This window comes from Pseudocercospora fijiensis (assembly GCF_000340215.1).
Source record: "Pseudocercospora fijiensis CIRAD86 unplaced genomic scaffold MYCFIscaffold_1, whole genome shotgun sequence".
In the NCBI taxonomy this organism is placed as follows: Eukaryota; Fungi; Ascomycota; class Dothideomycetes; order Mycosphaerellales; family Mycosphaerellaceae; genus Pseudocercospora; species Pseudocercospora fijiensis.
In genome coordinates, this window is record NW_006921532.1 from 9,754,297 (window position 1) to 9,774,772 (window position 20,476).

The 20,476-nt window shown below is 48.3% G+C and overlaps 8 protein-coding genes across 8 annotated transcripts; 6 read left to right on the forward strand and 2 right to left on the reverse strand.

Annotated features, from left to right (window-relative positions):
* The first annotated feature begins 313 nt into the window (after positions 1 to 313).
* Positions 314 to 1,539, forward strand: MYCFIDRAFT_210058 (uncharacterized protein). The gene has a single exon (XM_007923815.1). The coding sequence runs from the start codon at positions 794 to 796 to the stop codon at positions 1,199 to 1,201; it is 408 nt and encodes a 135-aa protein (XP_007922006.1). The 5' UTR covers positions 314 to 793; the 3' UTR covers positions 1,202 to 1,539.
* Positions 1,540 to 1,905: 366 nt separating this feature from the next.
* On the forward strand, positions 1,906 to 2,229 carry MYCFIDRAFT_19415 (uncharacterized protein; the record flags this gene model as incomplete). The annotated part of the gene is made up of 1 exon (XM_007921473.1): positions 1,906 to 2,229. A coding segment is annotated over one exon (324 nt), but the record flags the coding sequence as incomplete, so codon positions are not given.
* An 852-nt stretch (positions 2,230 to 3,081) lies between these two features.
* On the forward strand, positions 3,082 to 4,452 carry MYCFIDRAFT_25451 (uncharacterized protein; the record flags this gene model as incomplete). The annotated part of the gene is made up of 2 exons (XM_007921510.1): positions 3,082 to 3,245; positions 3,297 to 4,452. Coding segments are annotated over 2 exons (1,320 nt in total), but the record flags the coding sequence as incomplete, so codon positions are not given.
* Positions 4,453 to 4,818: 366 nt separating this feature from the next.
* On the forward strand, positions 4,819 to 6,540 carry MYCFIDRAFT_62975 (uncharacterized protein; the record flags this gene model as incomplete). The annotated part of the gene is made up of 2 exons (XM_007922073.1): positions 4,819 to 6,330; positions 6,382 to 6,540. 2 exons carry the CDS (start codon positions 4,819 to 4,821, stop codon positions 6,538 to 6,540), a joined length of 1,671 nt encoding a protein of 556 aa, XP_007920264.1.
* Positions 6,541 to 6,809: 269 nt separating this feature from the next.
* MYCFIDRAFT_28116 (uncharacterized protein) lies at positions 6,810 to 7,157 on the reverse strand (the record flags this gene model as incomplete). Its single annotated transcript, XM_007921660.1, has 2 exons — positions 6,810 to 7,077; positions 7,132 to 7,157. 2 exons carry the CDS (start codon positions 7,155 to 7,157, stop codon positions 6,810 to 6,812), a joined length of 294 nt encoding a protein of 97 aa, XP_007919851.1.
* Positions 7,158 to 7,593: 436 nt separating this feature from the next.
* MYCFIDRAFT_25285 (uncharacterized protein) lies at positions 7,594 to 8,848 on the forward strand (the record flags this gene model as incomplete). The annotated part of the gene is made up of 2 exons (XM_007921497.1): positions 7,594 to 7,633; positions 7,707 to 8,848. The coding sequence occupies 2 exons, from the start codon at positions 7,594 to 7,596 to the stop codon at positions 8,846 to 8,848; spliced, it is 1,182 nt and encodes a 393-aa protein (XP_007919688.1).
* Positions 8,849 to 9,418: 570 nt separating this feature from the next.
* MYCFIDRAFT_193276 (uncharacterized protein) lies at positions 9,419 to 10,435 on the forward strand (the record flags this gene model as incomplete). Its single annotated transcript, XM_007923816.1, has 2 exons — positions 9,419 to 9,470; positions 9,522 to 10,435. 2 exons carry the CDS (start codon positions 9,419 to 9,421, stop codon positions 10,433 to 10,435), a joined length of 966 nt encoding a protein of 321 aa, XP_007922007.1.
* A 164-nt stretch (positions 10,436 to 10,599) lies between these two features.
* On the reverse strand, positions 10,600 to 11,573 carry MYCFIDRAFT_28874 (uncharacterized protein; the record flags this gene model as incomplete). The annotated part of the gene is made up of 2 exons (XM_007921703.1): positions 10,600 to 11,200; positions 11,254 to 11,573. 2 exons carry the CDS (start codon positions 11,571 to 11,573, stop codon positions 10,600 to 10,602), a joined length of 921 nt encoding a protein of 306 aa, XP_007919894.1.
* Positions 11,574 to 20,476: the final 8,903 nt, after the last annotated feature.

A 20,476-nucleotide genomic window follows, 5' to 3' on the forward strand; every position in this document is an offset into this window, starting at 1 on the left:
GTCCCTGGCGGCGCGCGCATTGCAGACCGCTGTCGAATGCGAAAACTTTTGCTTCCAAGGAAAAAGTATTGAGTAGCGCGTGCGCGGCGCGCCATGAGATCATGCCGACATGAAGGCGAGTGGTTGAAAACCGTTAGCATCCGGGGCGAGAACGGGAACGGACTAGCGCGGCGGGTGGAGATGAGACTGCGCGAGCCAAACGGTGATTGGGTTAGCACTATCCCGGTAACATTGGCCGCACAGACACGGTTGTGAAACCAATTTGGGCGGCTCTCATATACAGCACTGCTTGTCCGCCGCGCGCTACTCTGAACGCCTGCTCCGCCGCCCTCTCTCACGCCTGATCTTCACCATCGCCGGTGACGCTGCCGACCACCCACACTCTTTTGAATCGGCCTCCGCCATACGCTCATTTGCACCATACAACAACACTCACTTGAACGTCTAGACGACGTGTCACACGCTCGTGCAGCTTCAACGACAGTCCTTCTCGTGCTTTCGCCGTTAGATTTCCAGCGCAGACCAGCATATTCCATTGGACCTGGAGTCAAACGAGACAGTATCAGCCATCGCCTAGAAGTCGACAAGTCTCGCAGCAGAAGTCTCAATCAACACATCGTCTTGGCTCACGCAACGACTTGTGTTTGATCGGCAAACATCATCGCTATCGACGACATCCATCATCAAAACGATCGACGTCAACGGAAACAATCGAGCATTCCGGCTTTTCGTCATCTTGCATCGATTCCAGATCTTCCAAGAGTACCAGCTGCCCGGATAGACTCATTCCATCATGCGATTCTTGGAGTTTTCGGCGCTCGCCGCCGGTCTCGTCGCTGCTGTTCCCCATGAGGTCCAGCCATATGGTGCAATGACCACCAGCGCACCAGTGACGTCCGCAACGACGACCCAATACACCACGGTAACGGTGTTCCGTGTGGCGACGACCATTACAGCGACACGCAACGGCACCATGGCGACATACGAGAGCACGAGCACTGAAACCTCACCACTCGCCGCAGCGACAGCTCCGTACCGCACAGGTGCATTGTACGGCTACGGCAACAGCACAGCAGTCGGTACTGGCGCGTTACCGAGCGCGACTTACTCAGGCCCTGCCTCAACTGGCGCTGCCGGCAAGTTGAACGTCCAGGCTTTCGGCCTGGCCGCTGCTGTCGGCGTCATTGGACTTCTTGTCTGATCTTGTTGAGCATAACAAAATATCACTTGATATGGTTTCTTGCATGAATCTGAATTGGCGACGATTTCGATTTCATTGCCCTCTTTGGCAGCTTGCCGCATTCCGATGTTGTTACGAGATTACGTGTGACGGGAGCGAATAGCTGTTGATTCTTTCTGTTTGGCCACCTTGGGCAAGCGAGATCACCAACATGGACCGCCGTTGTGTTTTTGGAGCGCTGATCGACGACGAAGAGATACCACCATGTTTTTGATTGTTTTTGCGAGTTCTTGTGTGTAGTTTCAACCTATTAGGTCAGACAAGAGAAATTCGGAAAGGTGCTTACTAGTACTATGAACACTCCATGTCTCAATCCAAAGCTACCCGTAGTCCTCGTATCCATCTCGGTCTTGTGGATTCGTGAATGGATTTCGCGCAGCACCTTTACACAGGACATGATGAAGTGAAGTGGGAATATGGAGTATAGACTCGAGGAGGATCAGCAGCCGGTGATGGAACGGCACGGCGTGGTCGTGGGGCAAGTGACGTGCAGTCCTGCAGCGCACACGAATCTAATCCACTATCGACAACAACGCACGAATAAGTCCTTGCTTCTTGACAACCACGTACGGCGCTGCACATGTCGCACCAGATCGACTCTGACTCGAGAAAATCTCCGAATCACGCCATCCATTATTGTACGCGGAAAATAATCTCGAATCACGATGCAGCGAGTCAAGAATGTAGACTATGATGAGGATGACCTATACTCGGACGAAGAAGGCTATGAAGATGGACAGGACGCTCAAGGATACACAGCGGAAGACAAGGACAACTTTGCCAACTTGACGCCGGTTGTGCGTGCAGAGCTCGAAGAAAATGGCATTCAGGCCACATCGGCACAGATTGAAGAGGCGCTGTGGCATTACTACTGGGATGTGGGCAAGAGCGTAGCATACCTCAAGAACTCGAGAACACCCCGGCAATCACAACCGCAGCAGCAGCACGAATCTAAGAAGAATAAGCCTAAGAGCAAATTCGACGAGGCTCAGCAGAAAAGCGCGGACATAGCAGGTGAGCCAGAGACTGTTCCTTCATTTCTCTCAATCGGACCACCCATACTGGATGCATCAGCACATGCAGAAGCAGATCGATGCGCGCACTTCCTAACGAAGCCTCGACAACCTTTCGCCAACCATCTCCCAGCAGAAGCGAAGATGTTGCCTCCCAGATCAGCTGCGGAATGGTTCAAGGATACACCGTGGACCAATGTTCCGGACGAGGACTTGGCCAGCATAACAGCTACTCGACTAGTGCGTCCAGCGCCTCGTCTTTTAGGAGGGTCGTCGAAGCTTGCAAAGCTTGCTGAGGAGAGAAAGAGGAAAGCTGCGGCAAGTCAGCAATCGCCGCAGCCGACGTCAAATGATGCACTCAGCTCCCTAGATCGTCTCAGCCGAGCGAATGATGGGAAGGAAAATTCTGTTCCCGTGCCAAAAATGGAGCCAAAGAGGTATCCCATTCGCAGGAAGAAGGAGCCTTCGCCTCCACCACGAGAGCCTACTCCGCCTCCAGAAGAACCCAGGGAACTCCTGCCTGATCTACGCGCATCGCCGACTGCTTTCGGCCAGACTCTTTCTACAAGCCCGGCATCATTCAGCGGAGCACAGGTGATGACTTTACAAGATCTGCTTGGAAGCAGCTCTGCTACAAATCCATTCGAGGGTCCATCGCCTGATGACGTCGTTTCCAGAGCGCAAGAGCGTAGCAAAGGATTGAACAAGTAATCGTGCTGACTGAAAAATTCACCAGAGAAAGCAAAAGCTACACAACCAACGAATGGCCTGGCGAAGAAGACTGAAGCACTAAAGCTGGACGCAACATCAGCTCCGGCGCAGCCTAAGCTCAAAAGCAAAGGCCTCGATGTGCCATCGATATGGGACAGGGAGAAGTTCAAGCGAGGGTCTGCAGCATTTGTTGTCATCGGCCACGTTGACCATGGCAAGAGTACGCTCATGGGCCGCCTGTTGCTCGATACAGGCGCAGTGACACAACGAGACATAGATAAGTAAGTAGAGATGCTTGTGACCCGCTACGTCTGCAATTCTGACAGCAATAGATACAAAAAGCAAGCGACAGAAATGGGCAAGGCGTCATTTGCGCTGGCGTGGGTTATGGATACTGGCTCGGAGGAGCGTGCTCGTGGCGTCACTGTAGATATCGCCCAGCATCACTTCAGCACAGACAGTATGGACTTCACCATTCTCGACGCGCCGGGACATCGCGATTTTGTGCCCAACATGATTGGTGGTGCATCGATGGCAGACCTTGCTGTTCTTGTTGTTGACGCAAATCAACTAGAGTCAGGGATGAAAGGGCAAACGAGGGAGCACATTCTACTGGCACATGCGGTCGGCTTGCGACGCATAGTCGTAGCCGTCAACAAGCTGGACGCTACTACACCAGCCTGGAGCGAGGAAGCCTTTCGAAATGTGAGGGACGAAGTTCTCAAACTGCTCGCGAAAACTGGCTTCTCCAGAGACAACATAGCGGTCATCCCTTGCAGTGGGCTGAGCGGCGAGAACGTTGTCTCTGCTCCCTCAGAACACTCGGAGGCAGCCTGGGTTCGGGCGAAACATCCTACGTTGTTGCAACAGCTAGAGAAATCATCAGCATCGTCCAATGTCTCGGTAGAGCTTGTCAAAGCACCAGCTCGCATGCAGATTGCGGATGTTTTTCGAGGCGGGATTACCAATCCCATTTCAATCTCCGGGCTGCTACGTAATGGTAGCCTGCAGACAGGCGACACAATCATCGTTCAACCCAGTGGAGAAAGTGCTTCGATCAAGGGTATTGAGGTTCGGGGAACGAGTAAAGAGTGGACAGTGGCTGGGCAAATACCGACTCTGCACTTACAAGACATCGACGCACAGCATTTGCGCAGTGGAGACGTCGCCTGTGGAGAAGAGAAGGCTGTGAAGGTTGTCAAGAACGTCATTGCGCAAGTGACTGCTTTCGAACCTTTACTGCCACAAGAAGCTGATGTGCACATTGGGCGTCTTCACGTGCCGGGGCTTATCAGTCAATTGTTCAGCACAATGAACGCTAGAGATGAGGTTATCAGGAAGAAGCCCAGAATTGTCAAGGCTGGCCAAAGGGCTGTCATCCGGCTGGGCCTTGATGATGGTGTGCCGCTGGAAGCTGGCGACCGGATCGTGCTGAGGAGTAAAGGCAACACCATTGCTGCAGGGACAGTCCAGCAAGTAGGCAGCTAAATCATGACAAATTATACTTCAAAACATGTCAATACAAACGGTCGGAGTCCGTCTCTCGATTGTGAAATATTGAATACTGTAAGAGCGTCATTTCGGTTCGCACGTGGTAACACGGCCGCCCTGCACATGCCAAGCCAATGATGCCCGACCCTGACCCTGACTGTATTGACGTCCGGGAGCGTTCTTTCAACCCGACCTCACTTTCTGGACGATTTGTGAACGTGGTCGTGCAATACGCTGCAGCAGTCAGCGGTTTGGATCTGTTCATCACATTGGAAGCACTGGCCTCCCGATCGCTGGGTCACTGTCTAGGCTGCAGGAACACCTTTACGTATTGCATCTACAATCGCAGAGACCACCGCCAAAATGTCTAGGCGGCCTGGAGCAGGGCCAGATAAGGCAGAGCAGAACCGCGCGACGCTCAAGCAGCTGGTCAAGCTCGAGTCGAACAAGAGCTGCGCCGACTGCAAGCGAAACAAGCACCCGAGATGGGCGAGTTGGAATATCGGTGTGTTCGTCTGCATTCGTTGCTCTGGCATCCACCGCGGGATGGGCACACATATCTCGCGTGTCAAGTCCGTAGACCTTGACTCCTGGACAGACGAACAGATGCAGAGCATGCTACGGTGGGGCAACGCAAGAGCGAACAAGTATTGGGAACACAAGCTGGCTGAAGGCCATGTACCCAACGAGGCCAAGATTGAGAACTTCATTCGTACAAAATACGATAGCAAAAGATGGTGCATGGATGGACCAATACCTGACCCGAGCACGCTGGACGATGGAGAAGATAACGATGATGTGCCGTTGAACGTGGTGCAGCAGCAAGTCAAAGAGCGTGAACGAAGCGCGAGTATCAGGAATGGTCAGGCTCCAGCTGCGGGCATACCACAGCCACCAAGGCAGAGGCAACCACAGCCAGATTTATTTGGTGATATACCTGAACCTACTGTGAACCAACCTGCTCGACCTAGCACTACGGAGCCAGCTGTGAGCAGACCTGCGCCTCCCAAAGCTGCTGCAAAGCCGGGTGAGAGCTTACTAGGACTCGATTTCTTCGGTGGAACGCAATCTGCTTCACCAGCACGACCCTCGAGCACTGGACCGAACGCGGGTGGCGGTAGGACTGATCTGAAGCAATCTATCCTGTCACTGTACGCTTCAAAGCCCGCGCCTGCGCCATCGCAGCCTGCAGCCAGCGCCTTTTCAGGTATGCAGTCGCCCATGCAGTCTCCTCTCACGTCTCCCACCCAATCCAACGCACAGGCGCTTGGTGGGCTTGGAGACGCCTTTGGAGGTCTTTCATTCAACAGCCCGCCCGCCCAAGCGAAGCCAGCGCCATTCTCCAACTTTGCGCCTCCAAGTGGACACTCACGGCAAGCATCGACCCAGAAGGCTTCAACGCTGAGCGGAGGTGGTTTCTTTGATGCTAAGCCAGCTCCTCCGCCCAAGCAGACATCTCCAGCACCCGCCCCTGCCAATAGACAAGCAAGCAACAGCTTTGGGGCTGATTTTGGCGATTTCTCGTCTGCCGCGCCTGTCACGTCGGCCAAGAGTCCACCCGTGAACACTAGCAGCATGGGTGATCTCTTTGATATGTCGGCACCTGCACCGCCACCCAAGCCTGCTGCGCCAACAAACAACCCACCTCCTATTCAAACGGCAAAATATTCTGCGTTCAACCTCTCTCAGCCAGCACCTGCACCAGCCGCTCCAAAGCCAGCTACCACGACAACATTTTCGAATGCCAATGTCTGGGATTCAAACGATGCTTGGGCAACGCCAGACCAGCCCTCAACAGCCGCCGCTATTTCAAAGCCAGCTCCGCAACGCTCATCGATATCTTCGCCATCCTTCAAGTCCAATCCAGCACCGGCTGTAACTACGTCCGCTTTTGACTCAGGCTGGGGCGATGCAGAAGCAGCGAAGCCGGCCAACACGTCGACCAGCGTTGGCGGGTTCAGTGTCCAGCAGGATGAAGAATTCGGAGGATGGTCGCACGCAAGTCCCGTAGCACAGACTCCGGGCGGTGCAAAGTCGGGCGGCGTTAATAATACTGACGACTTGTTTGGCAACGTCTGGGGATAGACCGTTCAGACGTTGTTCTCTTGGCTTTGAAAGCCACGAAGCCGGATTTAAGTACACGAAGACATTTGCACACGAAGCGTAGGCTCCTTCGATATAAGTTGTGAACATGTGCGTATGCATGCATTCGTTCCCCATATCGCGTGATGCCATTCATGCTGTGTCGTGCTTTCCTTGAATATCTTCCCCACCAACTCGTATGACTGATGAACTCCGCAACTCCTCGCTAAAACATGTCTTGACATTGCTTCCTTGTCACTCCGAGTGCTGCTTTAGAAAATCCAACTCAGTATCCAATACGCCACCATAACCACAGCGATTATGATAGCCGCGAGTTTAAATATGGCCACCTTGTTTCCCTGTCCTGCCATGACCCCGAGCCTCCTCGCGGATCCTTTCAGAGAAGTCGTCATTGATGAGAAGGTATCGGAGGTGGAGTCAAGGACTCCTTGATCGCGCGCATTGTCGTAGATGTCGATAGTCACGCTACGAAGTTGGGAGACTTTGGCGGAAAGGGAGGAGAGAGAATCGTTGTTTTGTCTAGAGGGCGCTTGTCAATAGGTTCTTGTAGGATGGAATGGGACTGCTGCTTACCTTTCGCGCTCGTACGCTTCAGACATGCTGGGCTAGGCAGGGTACGGCAGGGCAAGAGGAGAGGGTGTGAGAGTGAAGGGTTGATGTCGAGGGTCGTACTGTGAACGCTCGTCGGTAGTAGACTCCCACGACAAGGAACTTCGGTGGCTTCGGAACGGCACGGCAGCGCGCGCGTGCGTTCGGTCATCAGCTGCTCCGCAGTTTTTCCAAGCCATTGCTACGCTACGCTACGCTACGCTACGCTACGTAATATGCGTGTGGCTGTGTTCGACACCCATCTTGCCCTGCCATCCTGCACGCCTGCAAGACTCCTACTGTACACGCAATGCGCGTCGCGGGCGAACTGGATTCGCGGTGACCAGGCGGCAGCGACAAACATTGGATCAGCTTACAAGTATTCGTGCTGCGATCAGAAGCGTTTTGCGACTGGGAGAGTGCAAACACCACAGCCGCCCGCCCGACATGCCGATCCTCAACAACCCGCTGCCGTCGTCGATGCGCAGTAAGTCCATCGCGCTCCGCTCATACCATACCACACGCTGCCACAGCTTTGGATCTGACGTGGTAAACCACAGGTGAATGCAAGAAATGCGGTCGCATCCTCGCCTCGTTCATCGATCCTCGACAAGCCTTCGGTCCAGACAAAGTCATCCCGCCATCGATCCTCGCCAATGCAAAAGGTCTCGCCATCCTCACGGTCTTCAAGGCCGGCTTCTTGGGCTCGGGTCGATTCGGTAGCGGCGTGGTCGTTGCTCGTCTAGCTGACGGAACCTGGTCTGCACCATCAGCTATCGGAACAGTAGGCGGCGGTTTTGGAGGTCAGATTGGATTCGAGCTGACTGACTTCGTCTTCATCCTCAATGATGCCGCTGCGGTAAAGACCTTCGCTCAGGTCGGATCTTTGACTTTGGGTGGAAATGTCAGTATTGCTGCTGGACCCGTCGGCCGCAATGCCGAGGCTGCTGGCGCTGCCAGCTTGAGGAGCGTATCTGGAATATTCGCATACAGTAAGACCAAAGGCTTATTTGCAGGTGTCAGTCTGGAGGGCAGTGTACTCATTGAGCGGAGAGATGCCAACGAGAAGATGTACAACCGGAAGCTCACAGCTCGTGAACTTCTGGGAGGAAATGTGCCTGTACCACCTCAAGCTGAGCCATTGATGCGCGTGCTGAACACGAGAGTCTTTGCTGGAGCGGGATACAGAGATGATCAGATGTACAACGACGTCCCGGTCTATGACGACGCACATGACGATGTGGTGTGGCAAGGCAGGACTGGAACTGGGTTCAACGAAGGTGTGCGGACGGATCGAACTGGTAGTTTTGGACAGGCGCCACAACGAGCTTCGACCTTTGATGAATACTACGGCAGCCGCGCCAACCCAAACGAGACTTTCGATTCCATGCAGACTCGCAGTCGGTCATCAACGCTCGGTGATCAGTCAGATTACACTTACAGCGACCGGAAAGGCCCAGCACCTGGCCGGCCGTCAGCACCTAAGCCTGCGTTCGGAAGCACTGGCAAGTTCCCAACCGCTCAGCCTGGGCAAGCTATTGCGAAGTTCACATTCGATGCCGACCAGCCTGGTGATCTTGGCTTCAAGAAAGGCGAGGTCATTACCATCGTCAAGCGCACAGAGAACGAAGCAGATTGGTGGACTGGCCGGATTGGTGAACGCCTTGGAATCTTTCCCAGCAATTATGTCGAGCTTGTATAGACCACAGAGGCATCACGAAGTGGAATGGAACGCCTTGGCTGCTTGGATTCACGGTCTCCTATACCCATGGCTGCGCAGATACGACTTTGGTTTGATGCAGTTACTGAGAGGCCGTGCATTGATGAGAAATGAAAATTGTAGATAGAGCGACTTTGATGATGAGCTTTCCTTGATATTAGCATAGCGTACCTGTACTCCTGGGTGGCAGTAGTGCTCTACCGTCTTGCAGCTGGACATCATCAAGTTACCACTCGTGTGCCTTCGCCATCAGCGTCCTGCCTGCTCGGACCGCAAGCTGGTCCGTGAAAGTCCAACCACCTCGCACCCCCACTTCCCGCGAGACAATGTGATCCACGCTTCAATGTGTATTGTGCCACTCATCAGTCAATGAAACAATCGAAGCATTCTCTAGTTTTTTTCGACTCGCTATCCTTCTGTCAAACGTAACGCATCCCTCTCCACAAGCAGTCCAGAGGATACGACGCAGCGCACATCCCTTTCTCGGCGATGCAAGCAATGTCACGAAGCGGCCATAGACCAGTAGACAATAAAGCGCCTATTGAAGCCAGAATGAATGCTCGTTTCGCTGCGATTGAAACCAGCATAGATGGCATTGGCGAAGGTGGGTAATAATCCCAGCACAATTCGACCATAGCTAGCTAACATTGCAAAGCGTACAACCAAGTCGCAGAAGGTTGCACTGAGATTGAGAGACGACTCGAGGGTCTGGAGAATTCACTCGCAGATGTTAGAAGTCGTCAGCATGAGACAACGTCGTCGGTCAAGCAAGTCAAGGCAATCAAGCAAAAAGTCGATTCGATCGAATTCGATATCAAAACTTTGATCAGCGGACGTCTGGACGAGCACGACAAGGCCATCAAAGATCTTACCCGGAACGCTCAAAGTCAGGGACCGAAGGATGTCGATGGGATCTTGGAAAGTGTACTCTTACGACTACAGCAGCTCGAGAAGACTCCCCCTACAACGTCCACCTTGTCAACCACTGCTCTAGCTCAAGCCCTTCTCGATCGTCTCAAGAAGGACGAGACTATCGAAGAGGAAGAGCTTGCTCTGGGACTTCGGAAAATCCTGGGCATACAGACGTTTCGGAACTTCTTGCGGGCCAGACCGAAGTTCCCAGAACTTGCCAGACCAAGTGACGCAGAATCAAGCCGATCACCACAGCGAAGACCCAAATTCCCAGGTGGAATGCCGAAGAAGGCGCCTTATAGGCTCAAAAAACCAGAGGTTTACCACATCAAATCTCGAAAACATCAGATTCAAGCTGAGAGAGAAGCTCGTGCGAGAAAGAGGAAACGATCATCTTCAAAGTCCAGCTTGCCTGCTGCTGCTGCTGCTGATAGTGATAATGGTAATGATGCACGCTCCGCAGGTGTGAGGCGTTCTCGGGTCCTGTCGTCGAGACCGGAGACAGTTGAAGACCCAGTGATTGATGAACGGTTTGGCGAGGGTGGACAGCAACGTCGGCGGTCAGGTAGAGCATCCAAACCGGCACAATTAGCTGCTGGAACTGTCTCGTGGGCTCAAGCGAGGGTGTTGAAGAAGCAAAGGTTGGGTCGCGCTTGATCTGCGCATTGTGCGGTTTGAACTTCTTCCTTCCCTCAGACGTATTGCTTTAGCGCAGGCGTTTGGAGCCTTTGGGCCCGGAAACTGTACCAGGTACTATGAGCCATGCTAGGCATTTCGGAATGGACCTCTCGGACAGCCGATCGTGTATCGGTTTGAATTCTCTACAGGGGCACTGTTAATGGATTCATGACACTAGTACCACCATCGACCACAATATTTTGTCCTGTAATATAACTTGAGAAGCCAGAGGCGAGGAAACCTGCTACTCTTCCAACTTCAGACGGCAGTCCTGCTCTTTCCAAACCTACCATCTGCTTCTGCACCTCTTTCGATTGTAGTCTACTCGGAGGTAGCTGATGCTCCAGACCTCTTCGATCCAGATTCTGCAGATCCACCCCGATGTCGATTTGTCCTGGACTGATACAATTGATTCTTACTAGAGTGCCTTTCAGCGTGGCTACTCCAGCTTTTACGACTCCTAGCGCAGCATGGCTCGACATTGTAAATGCTGGACCCCAGCAGCCTCCTATCGTGCTAGCAACAGATGCTACTACGATTATGCTTCCGTAAGGTTGGTCTTTCGGTGTAGCGTTCGGGTAGTTGCCTTTGGGGGTCGTCTTCTGCATTGCGGGAGGGGCGTATTTGAGAGCGAAGAAAGGTGCCATGGAGTTGGCTTCAAAGAGTTTGTAGAGGTCTGCTGGTGTCGTTTCGGCGATTGAGGGCGGGCCTAGGAGGCCTGAAGAGGTTACGTAGATGTCGAGCCTGAACATTTATAAGCTTCTGTGGGTGTTTATGCGCCAGACACCATGCCTTACCGTCCCCACGCGTTCAGAACATCATCGATCAGTTGCAACGTATCTTCTTCGTTCGCTAGCTTGAAGGGATATCCGACGACCTTGGTGTTTGGGTAGAGGTTATTGACTTCCTTCTCGAGACTTGCGAAATCGTCTTTGGCCAATGCTGAGCAGGCATATATCGCTGCGGCTCCATGTGCTGCCAGCTCGAGGACGATTGCTCTTCCTATAGGCTGTGTTGCGCCCGTGACGATGCAGACGAATCCGTATAGCTTTCCATCGGATCTGTACGGTGAGAAATCGCTCGATTCCGATGTTTTCTTCCCATTCACTGCGGCCATAGTGTTCGTTTCCTGAGGGTCAGCAACGACCACTTGAAATTCCGGACGGCCATGGCATCAATATGATTGTGTGTTCTCGCATTGCTTTCTGCAAGCTGCAGCTCCTCGGAGACGATCAGCTCGACTGATAAGGATAAGAGCAGGGCCATTGAGTGAGCAGCATCTGGCCGCTCAATACTCGTTCGAGGAGATCAGTGCATTCCTATTTACTTGACCCAAGCAATGTTTCTCCCCTACTTTTGTTCAGATGAGCGATCGAGATATTGCCTTGACCATGTTCATCAGGATGTGAAATAAAGCTCTGAAGATTAGCTGTACGCCCGCCCACTTGCTTCTCTCCACGCAATGCAGAACATATGCTGTTCCGGCCACTTTCGAGAACATGAGGCCGTATACAACTGTGGACCTTGACATGGCATGTGCCCCTGGCGCCGGTGTCGAGTGTGAAAGGAGAAAGCAAAGCACAGCAAGCGAGGGAGAATTGGCATTGGCAAACTAGGAAGTGTTGTGGACCGCGGGCGCGTTCCAAGAGTGGCAGCGCAGAGGTCACCCACGTTCGAAAATTTTCGGCTTGGCGTTGCTTAAAAAAGCGAGCGTCCACCAGCTGAGCTATATCAGCTTCCCCGGATTTCTTGGCATAGATGGGCAGATATATACACGCAAAACCCGAGGACGTTCAGCCAATCAGATACACTACTGACGAGGGTAGTAGATGCGGGCGCCCCGAGGCCCAATCGTTAGACTACGCTTTATTGAGGGCCCCTCCGGGGGAGCAGGGGCTGGCCGGCTACTTACAGTGTTTACTATTCTGTATTCCCGAGTAGGACTGTAATCCCCCGACCGTGTAGCTGATTCTACGCTATAATATAGCACACGTTGAAGCTATACGGGTCGGGAATAGGTACTTCCGGAGGGTGTTTAGTTGGCTTTTTTTTTAAAAAAAAAAGACTAAGGTAGAGGAGATTAACTACGAACAATATCTTATTATTACAATCGTTAAAGCCTAAATTTTAACTACAATCGACGACTATTAGATTTAGAGTCTAGTATTCGGTTAGTATATGTGTTAGTATTAATACGATTCTAATAAAAATTATACTATAAGTCTCTATATATATATATAATATATAAGATAGTATATATAGCAAGGGGAAATATAAACGTGTATATAGAAATTAAATATACTAGTTAAGGGGATATATTTATAATACTAGTATATAATATATTATAAGAGTATTAGGATAGATTAGGACAATATTAGTAGAAACTATACCGTTATTACCGGACAACTTAGTCCGTTATAAACCCTAGATATATTCGAAAATCAAAAAAATATATACGTTTACTTAAATTATAGAATTAGAGCCGCACGAGTTAGTATAATAGTCTAGCAACTTGTTAAGTTACTTAGATAGGAACTCGATAATAGAATTTCCTCTTAGTAGTTATAGCCTATTATAAACGCCGTCTAAGTACAAAACTATATATAGTAGATTAATATATAAAGTACTCTTCCTCGAAAGTTGAAACCTAACTCTAATATAGCGCCGCCTAAGCATAAAACTATATATAGTAGATTAATATATAAAGTACTCCTCCTCGAAAGTTGAAACCTAACTCCGATATAGCGCCGCCTAAGTACAAAACTATATATAGTAGATTAATATATAAAGTACTCCTCCTCCTCGAAACCTAACTCCGGTATAGAACTACTACCTTCTATCCTACTAGCTATTAGGTACTCCTCCGGGGGCCCCTCCGGACGGGGTATAGTAGGCGCTCTTCGCCTCGGTAGTAATATAGGGCTAGGATCCGCCGGGCTAGGTAATAAATCCGGCGATACCGAGCTACCCTATAATTCCTCCTACGTAGTTCTATACCGTAACGGACTCCTCTACCTAGTATCCCTTAAAGACGGCCGGAGGATAGGTAGAATCCGAACCGGCGAAGGATCGATACTCTTATAGAGAGTAGAAGGTATTTTCCTAGTCGAGACTAAAGGAATAGACCTTAGCGAACTAAAGGCTAGACTTTATATACGTATACTACGTAGCGTAGTAGTAGGGCTAGTAATTTCGATAGATAGGAGTTACTTCGTCCGTTCTAGCTAATCTAGATCCCTATCTTTCGTAATATCGGAGATACTAAAAGTAATATCCGACTTTATAAAGTCTTATTCGATAGCGAGGTCCTTATAGGCCCTAACCCTTAATAAGGCTACGTAGAATGCCCCGGGAGATACTTACTTCTCCCTAAGGTTTACGACAACCCGATCTAAAGTTATATTTTACGACTTATAAATCGTAATCGTATAGTAGGTTACTATAGGGAATTGCTCGCGCTATTATATCTCCGTAGTACCGTAAGTACCGCGTGCCCTCCGTACGGGAAAGATAGGTATAACTATACCCTTCCGGGCCCCCCCCCTAGGCGTCGATCTGCTCGTTTAGTCTAACCCTACGAAACTCGGGAAAATAAACGAGTAGATAGCGAAGTATAGTATCCCGGGGACTCTCTACGTCCTCGTCCTAGAGAATACTATATAGTTAGCCGCGGCTACTATTAACTAAACCTATCTCCGTCTAGATATTCTAATATAGAAGTACTAGACATCTAATAACTAAGTATAGCTCGGAATAGAGTCCTTAAAACTCTTTCTCGTTAAGCCGACTACTCGAAATAGAGTCGTGCTTAGCGCTAATACGAAGTATCGGATATTCGCTAGCTAAGAGTTACGTACGATTAAACTGCTCTACCGTAGTACAGTAGGAGTAAAGCCGGATAGCAGACTTAAAGTCTCTCTATATTGCCTCCCCGAAGGGCGTAAACGTACGCTATCTAAGAAGATTATAGTACCTATCTTCTACCTTATTAACCCGGACGGCTTATAGGGCATCCTTAAATTGTAGGGCAGTCTTATCCTACCCGGATTGCCGGATAACCTATAATAAACGTAGCGTATACTTAAAGGCTCGGTAGTAATTACGACCGGAGATATCTATAGCGTTATATAAACGCTTAGTAGTAAAAAGAGCGGTAGCCGCGACGGGCGGAAGCTAATAGAAGTCCCCGGCTAGAAGAATACTAAACCTAGTAAAAAAGTCGGTAGAGGCCTTAGTTTTAGGAAAGATCTCGAATAGGCGCTAATTAATCTAACCTAGTAGACGAATACTAAGTATAGATTTCTCGTTAATTACTATAAAACGCACTCCTTCTAACCGTTAGCGGCAGACCTTTCTAGCCTCGTCTCTAAGTTCGTCTAAGATAGGATCGACTTAAATAGGTAGATTAAAAAAGGAATAAATAGTATAGCTATCGATATTAAACGCCGCTGCCCTAGTAGGGGCAAGTCTAACAATAGGACTTCGAGTACTACCTTTAGTACGCCGCGTAAGAGCCTATAACCGAGCCGAGAGTAGCTCGATTATATAGGACTTTCCGGTACCCGCCTCGCCGTCGAGATTAATTAATAGCTACGGGGCGCCTTTAGAGTTAGCGGGCGCCCCTAAGCGGGTACCGAATAGAAACTCTCGGACAAACTGTTCGTAGTTCTTAATAAAGACACTATATACTACCGCTTGCCCCGGATTTAGTAATAGATAGGCGTTAGATACCTAAGATTCGATATCTAAATTCGAGGTCGAACTTTCCTTTAACCGCCGCTAATAGTTATTCCGAGCTAGCGGTTCGTAAACCTCGGGTATAGTATCTTTAAAACGGCTATAGTAGGGACTCTAGTTAGTAGAAATATTAATACCCCGCTGTCCTAACTCGAGCTCCTCGCGAATCCGATTATTATCGCTAGGATACTCGTTCCTAAGTTCGTTAAATATAGCCTCCTTATCCTCGGTAATAGGATATTCCTCCTCGAACTCGTCCTTAAAATCCTCGTTCTCCTCGGCTAGACAGCCGTAATAGTCCCTCCTAAGTATAGGATACTACGACTCCCGGCGCTCTAATTCCCGGTAGGTAGCCGGCTACGTAGTATAAGAAATAGGCGAGTTTAGGAATCGGAAGGGTAGTACTAGATATACTATCTAAGGGACGTATAGTATAACCTTAAACCGATAGTACTACGCGTACTTTAGATCGCTAGTATCGCTAGGATATAGCGGGATATAGCGAAGAATCCGGTCGGGATTTCTATCCGCTAACCTCGTAGGCGGATTCCGGCCTAGATTAAATCTAGTCGCGAACTCGAAGAGCGAAACAGTAGCGTATACTTCCTATCGATCGCTATACTTTATATAGATCGTCCTACGCGCAGTCTGCTAGGGGTGCCCCTCGCCGAGGTCGTTTAGCCTAAATAGTACCTATTACTCTACCTACGGTCTATAGTCGAGGTTAACGAACTACCGCGTACAATCTACTAAATTATAACCTAGTAGAATAAACGAAACCTCTTATACGGACTAATCTCTTTTAGAAACTAGCTTATTAAGTAGCTTAGCGGCAAGCGAGACTAAGGGCCTCCTATTAGATATATAGGGCAGGATATCCCGTATAAGTTCTAAATAGGGCTTTATAGTAACCTCGGCTTTCGAACAGTACTTAATAATATATTGTAGTACTACCTTAATATCGGTATACGGAGTAAGATCGGTATTCGCTCTCTAGGCTATCGTTAAAAGGGGATTAAAGTAATTAAGGTTCTAATCGTTACACTCGGCAATATATATAACAAACTTGTCGTTATAGCGATTAGAAACCTCGGCCCTCTCTAGGATAGTATACGGAAAGTGAAACCGGTAATATTTCGTAGTATCGGCCGTATCTTATCCCTTCTTACGGCGTAGGCAATAATCGTTATACGAGTGCCGCTAAAGTCGGTTTACAAGATCCGAGAGAAACTCGAGATTGTTTTCTATTTCCGAGGTATCCGAATTTATAGCACTACGGCTAATAGGGGCACCCTACCGACTAGTATCCGGATTTAAGGCAACGATATATCTATCCTAACGTATAGCAAGTGCCGAACGCCCCTCGTTAGTAGTAACACTAATCGATAGTAGCTCGTCTATCTAAAGAAAAAAGTACGCGTAAATACTACCTCTCCCTTAAAACTTAAACCGAATCTATAAGTTAGATACCCTAAATTTAGGCTCTAGGATAGTCTTAAACAAGAGCTTTAACCGACGCTTAAATAGATCTACTACGATATACGGATAGTCCTTAAGAAACTCCCGTACTAGATAGATAGAATCGGCCGAACTACCTGTTTTCTATTCGTTATAGAACGGACTTAACCGAAGTAAATAGTCCTACTATAGATCGGCGGGACTATAGGTTCTAAAAAGCGCCGGATATCCTAGAGACCGAACTATCGCTTCTAGTTCTATTCGGCGGGCGCCTATATATAGCCTCGTACTAATTAGGGACCGCCCGTGCCTTATAATTATATCTAAAATAGACTTAGAATCCGGGGACTCCGGGTTTAGTAAGGCCTCCCGTAGTTGCTCCTTTATAAGGCTATTAGCAACTTCGAGACTACGGGCAAGGTACGTAGACTAGCTACGAGTTAAGCTTCGGTAATAGATATTAAATACCGTATACCGCTAGCTAGTATAGGAACCAAATCGACCGTCGTAATAGTATAGTAGGGCTTAAATATAGTCCTTAAAACTAACTATCCTTTCGCGAGGGCTATAAAAATCGCCCTACCCTATAGGATATAGGTATAGAAAGGCAAGTAATAGAAGGCTACTATTAGTATCCTACTCGTCGATAGGTCGCGCCTATAAATAGGGCTACGTTAAGTAGGGTAGACTGCGAGGCTAGGCTAATCGATATAGACTCGTCCCGGGGGGTCCCTAGCTAACTTCGGTCGGATTCTAGGGGCCTACCCGGCTAACCTCGGGATTATCCCCCCCTACTATACTCTCTATAGACCGTAGGTTATCTAGTAGGGTTTGATTAGGATCCCGGGTTTGCCCTAATTGCGGGATAGTAGCGGTTTTAATAGGAAATTCCTCGTCCTCGCTAGTAGTATCTAAATATTATAGCCGATCGCTAGTAGTAGTTTTATCGGACTCTACTAACTCGGTTTGAATTTGACCTAATACGCTATTATCTTACGGAAGCTAAGATAATAGCGTAGGGTCTATTTCGATATTAGAATATCCGGAATAATTATCCTTTAAATACTCTAACTACAACTTAATAGCCTGCCTACGAACGCGGAATTCGCGATTAAAGGACGCAATCTTATTAGTATTTAGGTTCCGAGGCCTAAGTAATAGTATATCTACCTTATTAGGTAGTCGCGGCAGTTTGTTATAAATAGAGACTATATCGCGAAGGAAATAAGCGATATATCCGCGGTACTTATACTACTAGCCCCGGACCGTAAGTACGTTAACGGTAGTATAGACCCTAGCGATTAGGAGCTGTTCTATATCGCTAAGCTTAGGCAAATCTACCGGTAGCTCGCCTAGGTCTATATTATTTGCCTTAGAGAATAGGGGAATTCGAGAGGGGTTCGACTTAATAGCCTTTAAACAAGAGCTATAAGCGCCGGTAGTAGGATCTAGCTTAAGATCTAACTAGCGGCGGGGGCATATTTAATACCGTATCTAAGATATAGTATCTCCCTATCGGCTAAATTATATATACCGGTCGAAGTCGGTATTAGATAGAGCCGGTCGAGTACGACGTTATTCTAGTGTTTCGGCGTTTTTAAGGCTAAGATTACCCTTATCTAGTTCGCGAGTAGCCTAGGCTACCTCGCGAATTTAATTAAGAGAACGCCTATTTATTCGAGACCTCGACGACTCGGAAGCCCTACTAGAGCTAGGAATCGTAGAGGGAAAGATACCGTATTGCCGGTAGTAACTATATTCGAGACTACCGGCCTAAAATTCCGATCGGGTAGTAAAGTAGCTACCCGTTTCGCACTACTTTAGCTTAGTAGTAATATCCGAAATACCGGGATTCGAATAATACGAGTAGAGGGTAGAATTAACTACCCGATATTCTCTATAGGGCCGAGGTATATTACAGCCGCTATAGGTAAATAAATTTATATCGCGGGCAAGTAAGGGAGCCCTAGTAGATCGTAACGCCCGATTTGCGCGGTCCTCTCTCGCGATAGCCCGTCTTTGCTCCCTTTTAATAGAGGTTTCGTCCCGACCTCTCCGATAAATATTAGGGGCTTCTACGTTAATAGTAGGGCTACGCGAACGCCTTTATAGCCGCCTTTTGCGTGCCTGTTTCTCGCGATATATAAGATAGGTCTTATAGGACTACCTACCCTCTCGATTAAAATCGCTTAGAGGTCGTTGTATTTTATACCTCGAATATTGTTTTTATACTCGATCCCGAGTAGTATCCGAATTAGAATCTATATTATATAGATCCTAGGTAAATTTCGATCTAGGACCGTAGTAAATGTACCTAGTTTCCCTCGGCGAAAGGGGTTTTTAAAGGTATACTCCTTAACGTATATAAGATAGTAAAATAGTTCCTTTAAAGAATCTAAAATACTACTCCTATATATATATCCTCCGAACGTGCTAGGATACGATTTCTATATAAGGCGGTTCCGCTCCTAAAGTAGGTCCGCTAGCCGGCTACTTTTATATAGGAAACTCTTACTTCGGGGGCGACCCTACCTCGCGAGCGCTCTTAAAACGCGCGCAACTCGTAGACTTAGCGAAAATTGTACGTCTAGTATAAAAAAAAGTCGATATACCTACTAGACGCCCTAGAGCCTTACTATAGCCCCTCCGATTAGGCTAATATTTAGTACCCTATAGGCTAGTATATTAGGGCGCCTCTAGACTAGATAGCTATAGAATACGGAGTATCCTATATATATCTCGATAAATACTAATCCGATTTCAATAAAAATTACACCGTTAGAACCGCGCGGGTCGGTTCTATTAAACGTGAAATTTTTATAGAAATCGACTACCTTCGAATTTAGTATTAGTAGGTATTAGCTAGTATTAGCTCCAACTTCGGCGGTTAATATCTTAATGAATATTAATCCGATTTCTATAAAAATTACACCGTTAGAACCGCGCGGGTCGGTTCTATTAAACGTGAAATTTTCATAGAAATCGACTACCTTCGAATTTAGTATTAGTAGGTATTAGCTAGTGTTAGCTCTAACTTCGGCGGTTAATATCTCAATAAATATTGATCCGATTTCTATAAAAATTACACCGTTAGAACCGCGCGGGTCGGTTCTATTAAACGTGAAATTTTTATAGAAATCGACTACCTTCGAATTTAGTATTAGTAGATATTAGCTAGTATTAGCTCTAACTTCGGCGGTTAATATCTTAATAAATATTAATCCGATTTCTATAAAAATTATACCGTTAGAACTGCGCGGGTCGGTTCTATTAAACGTGAAATTTTTATAGAAATCGACTACCTTCGAATTTAGTATTAGTAGGTATTAGCTAGTGTTAGCTCTAACTTCGGCGGTTAATATCTATAAGGGTTAGTAGCTAAGCAGTAAGAATGTATACGAAACTTTGAACTAAACTAAAGGGAGCACTAAATTAATATAGCTACTATCTATATAAGACAAACTACGAAGAAAGGAAGAAAGGTACTTTAGAGGGAGAGCCCCTTCCTTAGTATTCCGCCCTACGGCCGTCTAGCGCGTCCGACGCGTAAGCGTAAGTACGTATATCCTACTTGTCCGCTGTCTCGTAGCGCCTTTATCTCCTAGCTAACTAGCGTAGCGCGCGTATACAAACTCGTTTAACCGCTCTTAAGCAAATATATTTCTCCTAGCTCTTCCCTACCTTCCGGTTCCTTCCTACTACTCGGATCTATCCTACGACTCTATATGTCTCGCTTGCTATCGTCCGTATATACGTACGCGTAGTTTAGTATAGTCCCGTCGTTCGTATATTAATATATAACGTATTATTCTACTATATACGGCC